Source organism: Chamaea fasciata, unplaced genomic scaffold (genome assembly GCF_029207755.1).
Source record: "Chamaea fasciata isolate MVZ Bird 193981 ecotype frontalis unplaced genomic scaffold, bChaFas1.0.hap1 SCAF_4, whole genome shotgun sequence".
NCBI classification, from domain to species: Eukaryota; Metazoa; Chordata; class Aves; order Passeriformes; family Sylviidae; genus Chamaea; species Chamaea fasciata.
The window spans coordinates 42,480,275-42,497,304 of NW_027094089.1; the positions used below are offsets into that span (position 1 = coordinate 42,480,275).

At 36.5% G+C, this 17,030-nt stretch overlaps 1 protein-coding gene across 1 annotated transcript in view; it reads left to right on the forward strand.

Annotated features, from left to right (window-relative positions):
• The window catches only part of PRDM6 (PR/SET domain 6), a 79,892-nt gene extending 70,551 nt beyond the window's left edge, over positions 1-9,341 (forward strand). The window contains exon 7 of the mRNA XM_066182386.1: positions 5,120-9,341. Coding sequence (XP_066038483.1) covers positions 5,120-5,234 — 115 coding nt within the window. The 3' untranslated portion in view covers positions 5,235-9,341. The remainder of the gene's footprint in view (positions 1-5,119) is intronic.
• Positions 9,342-17,030: the final 7,689 nt, after the last annotated feature.

Below are 17,030 nucleotides of genomic sequence, written 5' to 3' on the forward strand. Positions count from 1 at the left end.
GCTAAAACTGGAGCTGCAGATCTTCCCATCCCTGCTAGTCAGATAAGAGGACAAACAAGCCTTGATCCTGCAAGCTGTTCAAAAGGGCAGATTTGTCTGTCATGCAGGACTGCTTGCATTTGGGACGGGAGGGGCAGAAAACTTATCCAGAAATCAATCTGTTATCTCTGTTTGAGGCAAAAGAGAGAGCTGCAGCTTATCTTGATGTCTCATCACTGTTTAGATCCTCCTTTGGAAAAAGGGTGCACAAGATCTGGTATTAAGAAAGTTGAGGAAAAACCCCTCAACAAATTCTATTAAAAAAGAACCATAAATAGAACAAACAAAATTTCTGTTTCTTGATCATGCAATTTAGGCTTAAAATGTTTGTTTATGAAGGAATTTTGAGAATACACTTACCAAAAATAAACCAAACAAAAACCCCAGAAAACCACCCCCAAGATGGAAAAGCCTACTGAGATAGTACCTCAGAGAAGTTTGTATTTGTGGTGATGTACTATCTTCTTTTAAAAAGTGTTTTTAATATTAGAAAGAATTGCCATGCATAGATAGTGATGAATTACTTAAATTCTAGCTAATTTATTTTCAAAATAACAGGTATAATTTTGAAGGTGTTACTAGGTTCAATTTTAAATATACTTCTGCTGTGAATTCAATCTCATGATTTCTAATGCAGCAAGGCAGCTATGTTCATAAGTGGCATATGACACTTTACAGTGAGCATGGATTAAGTCAGCAATGTTAAACACTGAATATGTTTTTATGCATGTTATTTCCAGAAGTTGGTTTTTAAAATGGCGAACATATGGTGACAGTATTTTAAAAAATGCTCCAGAATAATTGTTTTGTAGGAGGACATTTGGGATTCGTTAAAAAGCTTTTTCTGTGAGAGGGCATTTTCTTTGTAGGTCCTAGGTAACTTTGGATGTATGGTGGAAGACTTTCCTATTTGCTTTTCATTAAGATAACAATGCTAAGTGAGGTTATCTGTAGTCAAAGCTTTAGCTGAATTTGACTTTTCATGTCATCACAAGCTATCAAGCCAGCCTCACCACTGTAAAGTTTTTGTGTATTCTTATCTTACTGAAGTCTCCACTACAGCTGCTAGTCTGGGAACAAAGCTCTTAAGTAAATTAAAATGCAAGACAAAAAGGAAAATTATTTGTCACCCCCATTTTCTTAAATTTTTCTTACCCCCTCCCTGCTTCCATTTCAGCAAATATAAAAAATAGTGAGGAGACTTGCCTGCAGAATCAGGATTATGCAAAGATCTGATATTTAGGAGTCAACCCAAAAGAATTAAGAGGAAAGATCCTTTCAGCCTGCAGTAGCTTACTTTTTTTACATTGTTTCTTACTGAAATGCAGAACTGGGGAGCATTCATTTTAGGGTAATATGTATGTTGTACCTCCAGTGTCATCTCAGTGTTGCCAAGAGGGATTCTTTTTTGGTTAATATTTTTTCTTGAATTTTTGATACCCTTCCAAAGGAGTTTAAAATGTAGTGGTAAATGTACTTGTTGAATGAAATCTTAAAATGTATTTTGAGAGTATGAAATTAATACTTAGAAATTAAAAAGATTTTAGAGAAAAGACTTTTTCTCTAAAATACACTCTCAGCATTTCCTCCTTCCAAAGCCTTTCACAGAGGTTGACATAAATGTGCAAATTAAACCTATCCCCTCTATAATCCTCACTGTCAATGTTTTGAAAACACTATGAAGCAAACCAGCAGGCCAGTAACAATGAGGGCTATCTAAACAAAATTGGAAACCCCAGTACTGTAGAAATATCCCAAAACTATTGGTGCACTTTGTGAACTTAAGAACAATTCTGTTTACCATGTCCACCCAAGCAAATCATACCAGAAAACCTTGTGGCAGAGTGAAGTCTTGAGGCTGAGGAGATGGAGTGCTATAGTACAGTGTTCCTTACAGTTACATTTTACACATACATTGTAAAAGAAGGTAACATTGATCCAGTTTTCACTGATGGTATCTAATTGTTTGAGGTCTTTGGAATTGCTTTGGACCTATATTTGTCTGGGGCTGTTAAAATTCCATTCAAACACCATCAGATGGCCCTAAGTGGAAATTAAATTGTATCTCGGTTAATAAATGTCATTATTGGCCGTATATGTATCTACAGTGCAGGTTTAATCAAAATTTGGTATGTCTAGCATTCAGGTTTGGGCTCAGCTCAATGGTTGGTTGGTGTGTGGTCACATGAGATATGGATGGACTCTATTTCCTTTCTGACAATTTTGACTACTGTTCAACTTTCCAACACAACATTAAACATGTATGGGTTACAGTACAGAAATATGCACACAAAACCACGCACATGCTCACCAATCTCATGGACAGAGCTCATGGGAGTGGTTCTTCTGCTGTGATGGGCTGGGAAAGAATGGTTAGTAGAGGGAGAGACTGCACAGTACATCACAGAGTACATCACAGTCCAGAAGAAAAATATTCCTGCCCTTCCGCCCATTCCTACCTACTGTGAGACAGTAATGCTGACTGCTGTGACACTATTATCTTCACCTTTTCTGTCAGTTTGTATCCAGCAACAACTTCTCTGGACCACATTGAAAAGAGGAATCAGGAGCCTAATAAAGATCTCTGCCCATAAGCCAGATACTTATATATCCAAAACTATGGTCCTGAAAGCAACACCCACATCATTTTTAAAAGCCTAGAAAATCCTAGGCACCCTGGGTACTATCTGAATGTTATCCAGGTACAAGAGAAAGACAGGGGTATTAAGTGCCTTGCCAGAAGCTTCTGACTTTTGCCCAAGGGCTGTGTAAGCACAAATATCACAATCTGACCAGCAGCAGTCCTTGGCACACACAGCCTTCCTATTCATAAAGGGTAGATGAAGGTATTGAGGGATTTATCCTTTTTTCTGTTCTCTCTTTAGCACCCTTCTTTCCTGTGCCTTTGAGTTAGTGTATCTGCCTGTAGCTGGGAAGGCAGAGCACTCCCACAACATAAGAATCTCGTGGATAAAGGATGGGAAGGTGTATTCTAAAGAAATATGGTAAATCTTGCTCAGCACTTTCACTAGCAATGCAAGGTGCTGAGTGAATGCCTGCCTAAGTCTAGCCTCCCAAGCTCCAGAAAGGGTAAGGAGGCCTGCCACAGCAAATTATTTTAGTAGGTAGCACTGTCTTTTGATCACACTACAGCCTTTATCTAAGCCATTAATGGTGTCTAGGCATCCTGTTAACCCAGTATTTTGTTTATTTGGCCAGGCTCTCAAAATCAGGGGTTGCCACACCTGATTTTATATAATATATATATATTTTACAGCTGTATTGCTTACAGCTTAGTTAGGCAAGAATCCAAACCTCCTATTACTCATCAAGAAAAGTACTTGTCTTTGTAGACATCAAAATAACAAAACTATCAAGTTCAAATAGTCAGTAATATCTCATACAAACTAAGTTAACCCCCCCACCATAAAATTGATTATTATGCCTCTGTGATAGATATATATGTATGTATATAAAAATAATACAATAATTTGCAAGTTTGTCAGGCAATGAAAGGTAGTATATTTTGACACACTAATCCAGTAAGTAATCAGTTTTCTAATAAACAATCAGCAGTGCACTAATGTGTCATCAGCACTTCAGGAGCTCTGGAGAGTGGATGATCTGCACATAGATGTTAATGAATACCCCAAAAAATCATTAAGTAATCAATACTTCTGAGTTATTTTCATTGAGCTGATAGGTCTGATACATTAAAGCTGACATTTTACATTTGTCAAGATCACAGTGCAGTTTTTAACAGTGGCATAGAATGCTAAAAATATTCCATCAAAGACAATCAAGGAAATACAACTTAAAAGTGTTGACATTTTAGATTGGTACAGTAGTCTGGATGAATTACTCTGTAATGTCTGTGCTAAATGGTCCTGAAGTAGAACTTTATCACTAAAAATTATTAATGTGAAGAACACCCACAATTATACATATGTGTAAATATCTTATTTTTTTTATAAGCAGATCACTGACAGTTCACTTTCTATCATTCACATCAGTGAAGAGAGAAAGATTAAAATGAATTGCTGAGCCCATTGTTTTCCTCACTTCTTTGAAGGTGAAGAATTCATTGCTGTGATACTTTCATGCAAATCTTATTTGGAAATAAAACATGACATGGTACCATTAAACCAAAGATGGTTTTTGGAGCAAGCACCATGCAAGAAGGAACTGCTTCATCCATGTTTGTGACTCACCAAACACCCCTGTATAGTGTTCAGAATGCAAATCAAGAAGACAGCATTTGGGAGATTAAATACAGTAGTTTGTCTTTAAGAGCAGGGAGAAGGGATTAATTCCAAGGCAACAATAGCCCCTATTCTAGCCTCTGCAAAGTTCAATGGATTTGTTTATTCATTCACACACTGTTTTTCTTGCAGATTATGGTTCTCTGAGAGAGGGCAGGGTAGAAAGAGAGACGAAATAAAAGTAAAGGAACATTGAAGGTTGTTATGAGTTTTTGCCCAACCTACAGATTTCTCAAATAGTGTAGATGTTCACAGATAATTAAATAACAACTATCACTGTGTGCCTTTTTAAAATGAATCCCACTACATGGTCAGATCATAAAAACAAAGAGTTTTCTCTTATTCTAGGACTGAAAGATTACTTCTTTGTGATTTCTCATCCTGGAATAGGCAATTGTGGATTTTATAAAAGCAGAAGGTGAAATTCTATTTGTCATCAATTTCTCTTAGAGGATACAGAGCAGAAAACTGCAGACAAGCTGCCTCTTTGATGGCTCACTCCTAAAAATCTCTTTTTGTTCTTTATCTATTTGAACTGACAGTGATCAGAGCTACAGCAGGACAGGCCTCTCTGGAGAAATCACCTTCCCCCTGTCTATTGACAGATTCCTCTGTTCTGAATCAGACAGGCCTTGTCCCATCATAGGCATCAAGGCCTTGGAAGTAGCCACCAATTAAACCTCTTGAGCCAGTAAAATCTGAAGCCACTTTTGAGTGTCTGTTCTGATTAGGCAGGATGAGATACAGCCCATCACCCCCCCGCCCCCCCCCTCCCCGAACAGCTCCCTGGTCTCAATTTTCTCTCTTGCCTTCACCAGGTGCGAGAGGTGTGAGAGGAGCTTCACACAAGCCACCCAGCTGAGTCGACACCAGAGGATGCCCAATGAGTGCAAGCCAATGACAGAGAGCACAGAATCAATTGAAGTGGATTAACTGATTGTCTGGTTGGAATTAAACTGCAAGGAAAGTCATGATTAAACGTCACGGACACTTAAGCAAAACCAAAGATTTCCTCTGAGCAACTTTCAATCAGTCCCAGAAAACCAAAAGCAGTAATAAAATAAGTAAGATGTTAAGAGATATTGATCCTGGCATGGAAGTGAGACCAGGAAAGAGATTATTTATTTATGACTAGGGATGAGTCTTATTTCAATTGACAAGTTACTTGGGACTGTTAACATTTCAAGTCCCTTCATGTATTGCTTTAATTCTAAAAGCCTTTATAATTGTTATTTAATGCCAAAGTGAGGGATGTCAAGGGTTCTTCTGCTCATAGTTATGACTGAGAATGCACATAGACTTGTTTATTGTTGCACCTTTTTTTGTAGCATGACTCAAAGGACCCAGATGTAATCTGTACATTTGGCTGGGCTGGGCAAAGTTGATCTTGACATGGCTGTAATAGAAATTGCTGTGTGGGTTGGAAAGAGATCATGAGTTATACCTGGGTCAGTGTCAGCCACCTCAGACCAAAGGGCATTCCATTTCCATAGTCTCATGCCTCACACTGTGTGCACTTTTTCACGCAAGTAATTTGCATTGGCATTGGCATAGATATTCTGGGAAAGAAAAAAGAAAAAAAAAAACCACCAAAAGCAAAAAGAAAATAGTAAAAAAAATGGAATGTTGTATACCTGCAAATATATATTATATACAGAAATGAGTAGGAAAACTGTGTTAAACAAATAGAGCTTTCAAAGTCAGTCTAATAGCTATGAAAGACAGAGGTGGTAGAAAGTATTTTAAACACTAAATATTCCAATCCATGTGTAAATCATATTACAAGGAGCAGAAAACTGAGAAGATACTTTTGATTTGGGTAACTGATTTAATGTCATGTTAATTTCTAGGAAAACCAATCAGAAATCCAAACTGTCGTCCATTGATATTTTTAGTCTGTTATCTCAATCAAATTGGAAATGCTCCTGAAATTTTCAATATAGTTGGACTGAGCTTCAAAACAAAAGATAAATCTGAATACAGGTACTTTGTAAATTTCTTGGAGGCTTCATAGCATTCACTTCATGGAAATTTGGCTGGTACAGTGAATGAAGGAAAGCCAAAATATTCCCAAAGTAAATATAAAAAACTCAGATGTCATTACATTGGTTTGATTTAGCAATTTCCATATTGGCTTTTTTTTTTCCATGCTTTTATCCATGATGCATTTCAGATTTCATGATTTTGTCTAATCAAATTATGTTTTCACTTTTAGAGACCAGTGGCTTTTGTTTATATATTGATTGTCTCAATGCTAGAGCTGTAGATTGATAAAAATGTTTAAAAAAAGGGAAAAAAAACCAAAAAAACCCCAAACCAAACAGGAAAAAAATAGAAAAGATTAAAAAAAAAAAAAAGAAAATAAATTAAAATAAAAGAAACAAAATCACAACCACCAAGAAGCAAAACCCTAACAGTTTGAGGTCATGCTTTATCATAAGGTAAAACTACAAAATAAAATTGTGGAGAATATGGGGATTAAAACAGAATAATTCAGTTTTGCACCAAAACTGAAGTGCTGAGTGGCTCATAAGGGCTCAGTTGATTATATTAAATATTTTAAGCACATTTATGGGGATGATTTTAAATGTGTAGAGAATAAAGTATCCAGTTCTGTAAAGGGCTAGACAGAATCAGCTGCAAATTTAACACCAGGTTCAGACCATTTATGAATTCTGCAGAGAGCTCAAGCAGAAAAGGAGCTTACAGTAAAATTCAAATGCATTTAAAAGGAGTTTAAAAGCTAAGACATGAATACTGCATGATGTTCATTTATTATATTCTAAAAACTACACTGTAGAATCTGGAGTTTCCAATGCTTTGCGGGGAATTACTTCAGGATTATTTGTGTCCGGCCATTAAAAATGTAAAAAAAACATTTGTGGAAAAAAAAAAGATTTTTTTATCATTAATCTAACAAATAACAGATTGTCTCATAAAGAAGAGAGAAAACTCTCTATGAGTTTTCAGCTCTGTTTCTGAGTGCAGAGGTATGTGGAGTGAGCGATTCTGTCACCTGCCTGATTCTATCCTCAAGACTATGAGAAACTCTTAGCTACTGTATAAATGTGTTTGTTTGTTTGTTTTTAGGTTCACGGAAACATGGGAAACCGTGTAGGAAGACTTGTAACTTAAAGGTGACTATTTGAGCATTGTTTTGTTTCTAGCAAGCTTAATGAAACAGAAGAAACCAAAATGAAATCCTGAACCTTTCAGACACTCATGCCTGGTAGTTCACATTTTCCCTTTTTTAAGTGACTTAGTGTAAAGTAACATTCTGGTGGGGCACCAACTTTTAGTTAACTATTTGAACAGTATCTATTGATAATTTCTGCAAGCAGAAAAAGAACAAGAAATCATGAAATTCATAAATGGAGTAATTGGGAAAATGCCATGCTCTGAAAAGCAAATGTGAGCTATGTTAGATCAGTGAGTTGTGCTGTTTCATTATCTAACCATGCTCTTGTGGTCAGGGGTGATGTTCATGGCAGTGAAGAGCACTCCACTGTACTTGAATCCTGTAGTGCAAATAGTACCTAAGTATGTCCTGACAAATATTGCAAGTTCCCTGCTGCCTACAGGTAGGCTTACTTGTATGTTTTCATTTAAACATGTCTAAATATTCTGCTGAATGGATGTGAAATAAAGGTCAATTTTTTCAAGATTGTACTCGATTTTTTAAAAAATGCACTAGAGTAGTATGTCTGCAGAATTTATTTTCCTTCCAAATAATTCTCTCTAGTGTAAGTCACTATGTTGTTCCACATGCCTAAACACAATTTCAATTATTGTATTATTTTATGCATTGCAATTTCACAACAGATTTGGCAGCATACAAAAGCAATACAGTGAAAACCCATGATAGTGGCGTTTTCTTGAGTATCACATTAGGCCTTCTGTTACAGTATGGCAAACATAAAACCAACTTGAACAAGCTAAAATACATTCTAGGTTTGGACTAAACAGAATTCAGTTCCTGTCTGGACTTCCCAAATGCTGAGTGAGTTTCAGTTCATGTATCAGCAGAACAACTGTGCATTTATGTCTATTATGCATACAATATGTGTTTGCACACAGTAATCTGAAGCAGTAAGTGTAAGACTATTATCTTTAAATGTAGTGATTATGTGCCTACCATTTCAGAATTTCTGAAGCACTTGGCATCTCTGTTTTGTAGTCTGGTAAAAAAAATACAAGCTTTTCAGTTTTGATTTTTTTTGTCCAACCCTGATCATGTTGGAAATCATATTTAAAAAATGTGCCTAGTTCTGATTTTTATTCAGTGTGGAATTAAATTTTATATGTTCATAGAGTTATACCTTTCAGAAAGATTTTAGGTCCTTTATAAACCTACTTATAGCCCCTAAAGATGGTAGTTTTAAATACACTTTGATTTTCCTCCCATGAAGAAACCTGAATTGGAAACAATACAATAATTACAGCACATTGCATACTAGAAACTTGCAAGAAATTGTATTTATACTTTTACTTTTGGTAACATCATTTCTGCTTTGAATTCATTTTTTTGTATGGTGCCATTGTGTTATGTGATGCTATCTTATAGCTGAAAAAATGGCGTGATTTCAAATAAATAAAAAGGAGAATGTCCAAAATTAAGTCCTCATTGCTTTTAAGAGTAGTTAAGTTGCTCTGATTTTTAGAAATTACAATTCAAATGCTATTCTGTTCCATGCAAGTCCTTTCTGTGGATAAGATTCCAGAAAATATAATATTCTGGGACTGCATGAAATTTTTTTTTGTCCTACATTTTAGAAGTTTTGATATCATCAAGTCAATCTGAAAAATGCCATAAATCCACCCTATAGATGTAGACTTTACTGAAGGGGTCCTGTGTTGTAATAAAAACAAAAATGACACTGTAATTAGAAAGATCAACAGTTTGCTTGCATTTTTTAAATTTCATAAAATTGCCTCTTTTTTACTGTAAAGGACCAATTAAGTCATGCATGTAGCTGTATTCTTGTGATATCAAATGTAAAGACTACATTGTGTTTAAATGAAAATAACAGGCACACATTGAAAAAGAAGATGAAGAAATGTAAATATGTTTGATTAATAAAACATTTCTATTACTGTACCCTAAGACTTTGTCTTATGTTAATATTACCTATGGAATTTTGTCTGTGTTCTGCAGAAAATCAAATATGCTTGAATGATTGTGCATTGAAGGTAGCCTCAAATAATCAGCATGCCTTGCTGTAGTTGTCATTGTCAGCTTCCAAAAGGTGTTTGCAGCTGTTTATGATATAAATCATGCATTATTATTGTCATCATCATCATCAAGTTTTTCTTTCTGCCCTCTTGAGTGCCAGGCTTTTTTGTGGTTGATGGCTTGAGTCATTTTCACTTACCTGAATTAAAAGGATCCTGATTAAAAGGATCACCATCTAGTGGACTAAGACAGAATTTCAAACTTCCAGTAGATGTGGACTCTGAACTCATTCTTCAGAAGTCACTCTAAAACCACAGCTAAAAGCAGTAACCATGCTCCACTGTAAAGGATCCTCTGTGCCTTTTTCAGCATTATTTCACTTCCATTGTGTGTGTCAAAGAGCAGCAATTAGTTTACTAAGTTACCTCTTGTTCCACTTGAAAAAAATATTACTTGACTATGCAAAAATACATCAGTCTCTGTCATTTTTCATGTTCTATGACCTTTTACATCAGCACAAGAACCACCACTGTAGAATAATTGTGCAAAACTACTGTATTTGAGAAAATACTCAGGTAAATTGGCCAGCAGACTGCCTGCTGATTTGCAAGTAGCAGGGATATTTGATCATTCAAGGTGAGTTTCCATACATCAGGGGAAAGTTCTTTCTAACAAGAATTGCATCGAGTCATGCTATATGAGATTATGTCACCAAACCCACATAATCTGTCACGAGCTAATGAGACACAAATGTGTAAAGGGGGTGGCAAGTAGAGGAGTCCTTTGGTGTATGGCCCAGTCTATAAAAGTCCTGGGGTCCACCACCTTGAAACTCTTTGGGAACATGATTTATAAGGGGTGAGACTCAGGTCTGCTAATATTTTTCTTTTACCTCCTTTACTGAACTTCTTTAGCAGCACTGAGGACCAGCAGTCTGATGCTTGCTTAATTTGTCTCTAAATGTGTTCACTGGGATCTGGCGAATAATCAATCTGATATTAAAGTGCAAAAGACCAGGAAAACTAGACAGCATCAGTTTTAATGTTTGGTTTTTCCTGTCTTTTTGTCCAAATAAAATGGACACTTGCTCCCAAACAAGAAGGCAAAGCCTCAACAGCATCCAAGTCACTGCACACACTGCTTAGGTAACCTCCTTGGCACCAGATGGCATCTGCCAGTTAAAACAAGTCCAATGACTTCTTAACACCACAAACCCAAGCTGCACTTAAACTGATGGCACACAGATTTTGAAGCTGCACTTTGACCTCCATGTACTGAGTATCAATTTCCCCATCCTCAGACTTACTTCTTTTCGTATTTGCTAAAAGACAGTCAGCAAAACATTTTGAGAGCAAACTTGGCCAACCACATGTTCCATGGTGGCAGGGAGTCTGACAGCCTTTTGGACTAACCAATATAATGCAGGGTGCTTAACATGCCCGATGTCTGATGAAAATAGACACCAACTACTGTACAACAATAATTAGGTCCCTAAAAATTAGGCATGCTACAAGCCAGTGCATCAGAGGGGGGGCTTTATTTTTCTTCTCAGTATTTCCTGATAGCCACCCTGAGGACAATCCCTGACCAGCTAGTCAAGGAGCAACCACAGGTAGCTGCTTTGCTCTAACTCTGAATCACTTATGTAGGCGTAAAACAAGGACCACAGATATGTGAACACAACCACAGGTAATTTCCTATTAATGTAAGTAAGGACAACAGAAAACCAGTGGTGTAGAAGACCTAGATAACCAAATATGGTTGGAACTGGTCCAAGGACATAGGAAGGGAAGAGAAACACACAGTCTATCACAAAAGGAATCAAAATCTTCAGACTGAGTGTGTCTCATCTTTGAAGAAGGCATTGACAAATGTTGATTTTTTTTTTTTTGGACCAATTTTATTACAGATGACATGACTTTAGAGACACTAGCTGCCTTGGAAAAGGATATTATCGAAGCCTGGGCCATCCATTATAGCTGTAGTTGTACCGCTACCTTTCTCCCCAATGTTGTCTTCTCTGCCAACCACAGCAGATGATACTGTGTATATCACCAATGTTTCTCCATGGATTTAAACTTTTTCTAGTCTTTAGTCTTCTCCCCCCTCCCATCTTGCCTGTTATAATTTTCATCTATTATAGTTCTATTTTTCTTTTCCCCTTTGACATCACTGCATTCAATCATTCTTCTCATCTCTAGAGTATCTCCAAGTAAGTTTGCAAATGATCAGAGAAGGAATTTGTATTTGTTTATATTGGCACAACAAGTCACAGAAATATTTTTTTTTTTATAATCTTAGCCTCAATAGAATGAGTCAAACTATAATAGTCATGCAGAGTTTTCAACCTGGAATTTATTTTTTTTAGGAAGCCAAGAACATTTTAGCCTAAAGCACACACTGCAGAGATCAAATCATTCTTCTGGAAGCTATTTAGCTTTTTTTCCTTTTTATTAGCCTTATAACAGGGCAATTGTTTTCTGCATTTCCCATGACATAAAAGTAATTATATATGCAGTAAATAAAAAATTTCATTAGAAAAATACTTTCTATCAAGCAAAAAAAGAGTGCAAAAAAAGAAAAAACTGAGCCATATTTGTAATGTCTATATGTTTGTTTGGGTCTCTCTTTATTATCTTTTTTTTAATATACAAAGCAAATTTCTTCTACTTATGCATAAAATCCTCAAGAATTTTGATTAGATATTGCTGTAATAGTAATTGCACCATAGTTCTGCACTAAGAAGTACTGCAGTAGTGTCTGATCAGCCCATGATAACAACACCTTGTAACTCCCATCTCAGTTTTTGGAACAGCTTATGTGACAAAGATATACGTTCCATGACCATAGGCAGACACAACTGAAAAGAGTATCTGACTATTAACATCAGTTTGTTGACCTTGTTTTTATTTAAAACCTAATGATATGAGGGTATCTGCACTTGTCTTTTTTGGGAGGTAAGCGGGTCTGAGGCATTAAGCGCTAAAGGAAGTTTAGAGCCATATTGTATCTGCCCTCTGTCTTCTAGTTTTGCTTTGCTCTGTGTTAATAGCTGACCTCCTAGAGAAAGATCTTCCTTCAAGTACATGTTATCAATAAAATTTTTCAGGTTGTTTTTCATTTTTTCCACTCAGAATTTGCTCTCTAGAAAAGTAAAAGGTTTGCTTGAAGTGAGGGGAAAAAAAAAAGAAGGAAAAAAAAAAAGAGAGAAATTTCTTCTATAAGTGTTAGGGGAAAATAATTAAGAATATCTCTATAAAATAGGCTGATTTGTGCAAGATTCCTCTCTTCAAGAGTTCATTTTCATCTAAAAATATTTCAAGAGATGCTTCCTGTCTAGATCTAAGTATCAAAGCAAAAAATTATTAACATTTTTTACTACAGATCATGATTCTCTATAGAGTTTAATGGCTGGTTCTTCTGTACAAGCTTTTGAGTAACACTATTAATTTTAAAATCATTGTTTTACTTTTTACCATGGCTGCAAAAATACTTTATCAGTCTTGCACAATCATATGGCCTTAATTCACCCCAACCTCCGAATGGAGGGAATGCACTGTGCACATGATATGTATTAACAAGTTATACTGCAGATTATGGAAGAATTTTAAGCCATGTGTGGCTTTCTCTTCCCTCTCCTTTGTTTGCTGGCACCTTTCTAGTTTAGTATTTTCCTGTGTTAAATGAGGTTGCTGGTTAGCTCCCTTTCTGCCAACAGCCTAAGCACAAGGGCCCTTTGCCTATGAAATCCCATGGCAGTCCTATGGATACTTCAGTAAGGAGCATGCTTCTAGTATGCTTCTAGATTGTCTTCAGATATAAAAATTCCCAGATCTGGCTCCACCCCAGTAAAAGGCAGCATAGCTTCCTTTATATTATTGGCTCGTTACCTAAAACAATCCCATGGTAATGATCCAGATGTTGGTTTTGGTTTTACTTTGTTTTCTGTTGTGATGCTTGCCATCATGGAAGTCACACATTTCAGAAATTGCAGAAGAGAGAGGGAATCTGCATAAATCTTAATTTCTTTGTGTCTTAATTTGGTTTGTAGTCCTCTCACGTTTGAATGGGCCATGAAAAGCACAGGTAAAATCAGAGGAACCAATATAAATTACCAGGTTGAATTGGGATATAAGCCTGAATACAGCAGCACAGCAAATATATGTTAATAGTAAAGACATTAAAAATTATCTTCAATTTCTGTTATAAGCAAGGCTGAGGTGCCACTACACTGAACTTCTTTTCTAATCCCTGCTGTTTTTACATGTGTAGTAAATTAATTGCTAAAGTACCTTGAGTGATAGCCTCATGTAAATTTTTTTTGGAGGGAGGGGAGCTGTTTTACACAAAACACTCAACCTCTTCAACCTACTTAGTGAGGCTGAGATGATGCAATCTATCCTCAAATCTGTCACAACCATAGCTGTAGTAATTTAAAATAACCAATCCAATCATCCAGCTCTTGATTGTTTGATGTTCTTTCTGGCTTTACACTTTTGATTAAGAGGCTCAGCAAAGAGGTGAAGTTGCAGAACAGCAGAGGATTCCTTGACCTAAAGAACTTGAAGTCAGCAGGTCACTTATAGTGACTGTGATTTATTGAACAATAAACACAGCCTTGCCAAATCTCTTTTCTTTCCTCACTGATCTGTTTTTGCAGTCAACCTATTCTTGTTCAGAGCACACATGCAGTGCATTTTCAGAAAAATTATTCAGCTTCAATATAAAATAAAACATACTTGTGATTCTGCCTAACCATAATCATGTATTTTAATAGACTGATCATCAGAAATGAAATAAACTAGTAATAATAGTCTATGCAACTGAAGAATGCAATCAGTCTGTACTAAAATAAAGAAAAACCCTAGATCTCCTTACATTAAAGAATAAAATTTCAACAATGAGTCTTTTCTGGAGAGAAACACATGAAATTTTGGTCAGAGAGTAAAGAGTACTTTTTCTTGGATAGGTTTTTTTTTGCTTAGGTCTTGTGTCTAGTACAAAACCAAGGATTTACCATGAGGAAAGAGAAACATGCCTTTCAAGCTAAAATATCTTGTGTGTTTTTTTGGGGGGTCATAAAAAAAAAAATAAAGCAGGGAAAAAAGCAACAGGAAAAAAATCCTGATTGCATGGAAATAAATATTTTCACATTTGGAAACATAGTATTATTTGTAATGATTTTAAGAGATGGCTTAAACTAATCACAGGTAACTGAAGATCTAGGCCAGATTAGAGCCAAGATGGTTTTGTACTCTTTTTGCCTTGTATTTCTTATTAAGGGTCTCTAGTAGCATACAGTCTTACTCCTCTGTGTAACTCACACATGACACACTCTCTTCCTTCTGTGTGTACAGGTACACATGCAGGCATTCACCCTGATTCTCTCTCCCCCTAATCTTTATTAATTTTTTCTTCTTCAAAAGATGCAGACTTTTGAGAAGGGAAAAGAAAATAATGCAGAGTGAAGGGAATAAAGTGATAAAATTGAGATCTGGTGAAAGCAAGAAAGAAAATTTCTACCAGAAAATCTTTCTGTCTAACTTTAATAATCTTAACCAGAACATGTATATGTCACACATAATTTTTTCATTAAATTTACTTTTGAGATAAGTGTTTAATTTGTCTCTGGGTTCAAGAAACTGCATTTTGCCTTGCATTAAATCAAGGTAATCTTCCACATGATAGATCATTTGATTGTTCTTATGCATGGCAGTACTTGGGAGTTTTTCACAATCTTTACCCTGCATTTAAAATTAAGCACAACATGAAGGAATGAAAAATAAGCTTCTTTTAACCAAAACCTTTCCAAAGGAAACGGATGACTACTATTCTGCTCAAGAGATTTCATCCAGCATATCCTGTCTTGGAGAGGGAGATTGCACCCTCACTGTTCAGCTGTCCTGCTCTGGGGGCTCTGTGAGCACCCTGAAACCTCTGATTTCTAATAGGGTGAAAAGCTGAATAGACTCTTTCCTAAACATGAAACTTGCAGGGCAATTAAAAGCCCAAGAGGAGGAAGACCATATTCTGTATTCCATCCCACACTTAACCAGGTTCAAAAAGGATGTATATAGACAAATAAAAAAAAGAATGTCTTCAGATATCAATTGTCTAACAAAGACAATCACGTTCTCAGCAAGGACCTTCAGGGTTAGAAGCTCAAGCTTTGCGTTTGTTTGCTTGCAATGGAGCTTTAAATGAGAACAGCCTGATGTCGAAAGCCAGTAACCCAGGGGCTGGCACCACATTTTGTTCAGGGGCTTTTTTTAATGTGCTCAAACATGTCACTATAGATCTGCAGTGTGTGAGAGGAAAGGTACCCAACATCAGTTCTGGGGCCATTTGTATGATATAATTTATGCTTTTAATGCTCTTCCGTGGTACCCCTGTGATTCCAAATCCTTAAAACTGGTAGAAGTAAATGATTTATTTCCACTACAGCTCAAAGTGCCAGAAGGCAGGAGGAATTTAAACACAACTAAGATCAACATTGTGAGTTTATTTGGCCTCCACATCTAGCGACACAGCCATAAATTTCTTAGGCTTTTTATTTCAGAATTTAAAAGGCCTTTTAGATTTGGCAACTTTTCTATAACAATGCTTCTCTAGATGGATTATACTGTTGGAAGTCCCAAGACTTGCACTGGCATTGTGTTTGATCAGAGGAGTCACTTTGTGACCAGGTACTTTCCCATTCGGGTGCTATTCCTCTGCTGACCATTGCAATGGTGGCAACATCAAAAGCAACAAGGAATGGTGTAACTTCAGTTCCCAGCCTGCTTCTTTCAAGTATTGCTCATGTTTAGTAGAAATAATTTCTTTAACATCAGATTCTTTGTCCTTGGAACTACATTCATATGGTGCCCCTGTTGGGTACAGACATGCCTAGGAGCCTTATGACTGACCTTGCTGTTCTTAAAAACCCAGTATCCTCTAGAACTGGGACACTGTCATTGACAGAAGACAACTGGACATCATTTCTGGTAGGGTCTCTTGATGTGATGAGGGCTATGAAAGATTCATGTCACATTCATGGTGGCAGGTGCTGACCTGTATCTGTGTCAGTGAAGCACAGAGCCATCCAAACACTGATGGTTACTTCGTAGTCACCAAACTACAAATCAGTGTGATCTCTATTGCTGCACATCATATAACCAAAGATGTTGTTCTGTCATAACAGGCAGCTTTTGAATGGCCAGTAACACTGGTGTAATTCTATCAAAGAGCCTTTTATTACTGTAAGTCCATGCAAGCTCCTTTACCCCCAGTTGGACTACATTTTCCCTCCTCAAAAAAAGATTCTGTTGTTGAAGTTAGTGTGCATTTTCCCCAGTTTAGGTATTAAGCAATATGGAAAGTTTTTCACAAAGGGTCCACCATTGCTTGCTGTGACTTAGCCTCTAAGAAAAGATAATGCCAGGCTTTTGGCCAGCATGAAGATTGCCTCAGCAGTAGTCAATAAATACTACAGTAACAATTCTTCCCTCTTGCCCTGAAAAAGGGGAAAGATATTCCAAATATAGATAAACTTTATGCTGCTGAAAGTTTATAAC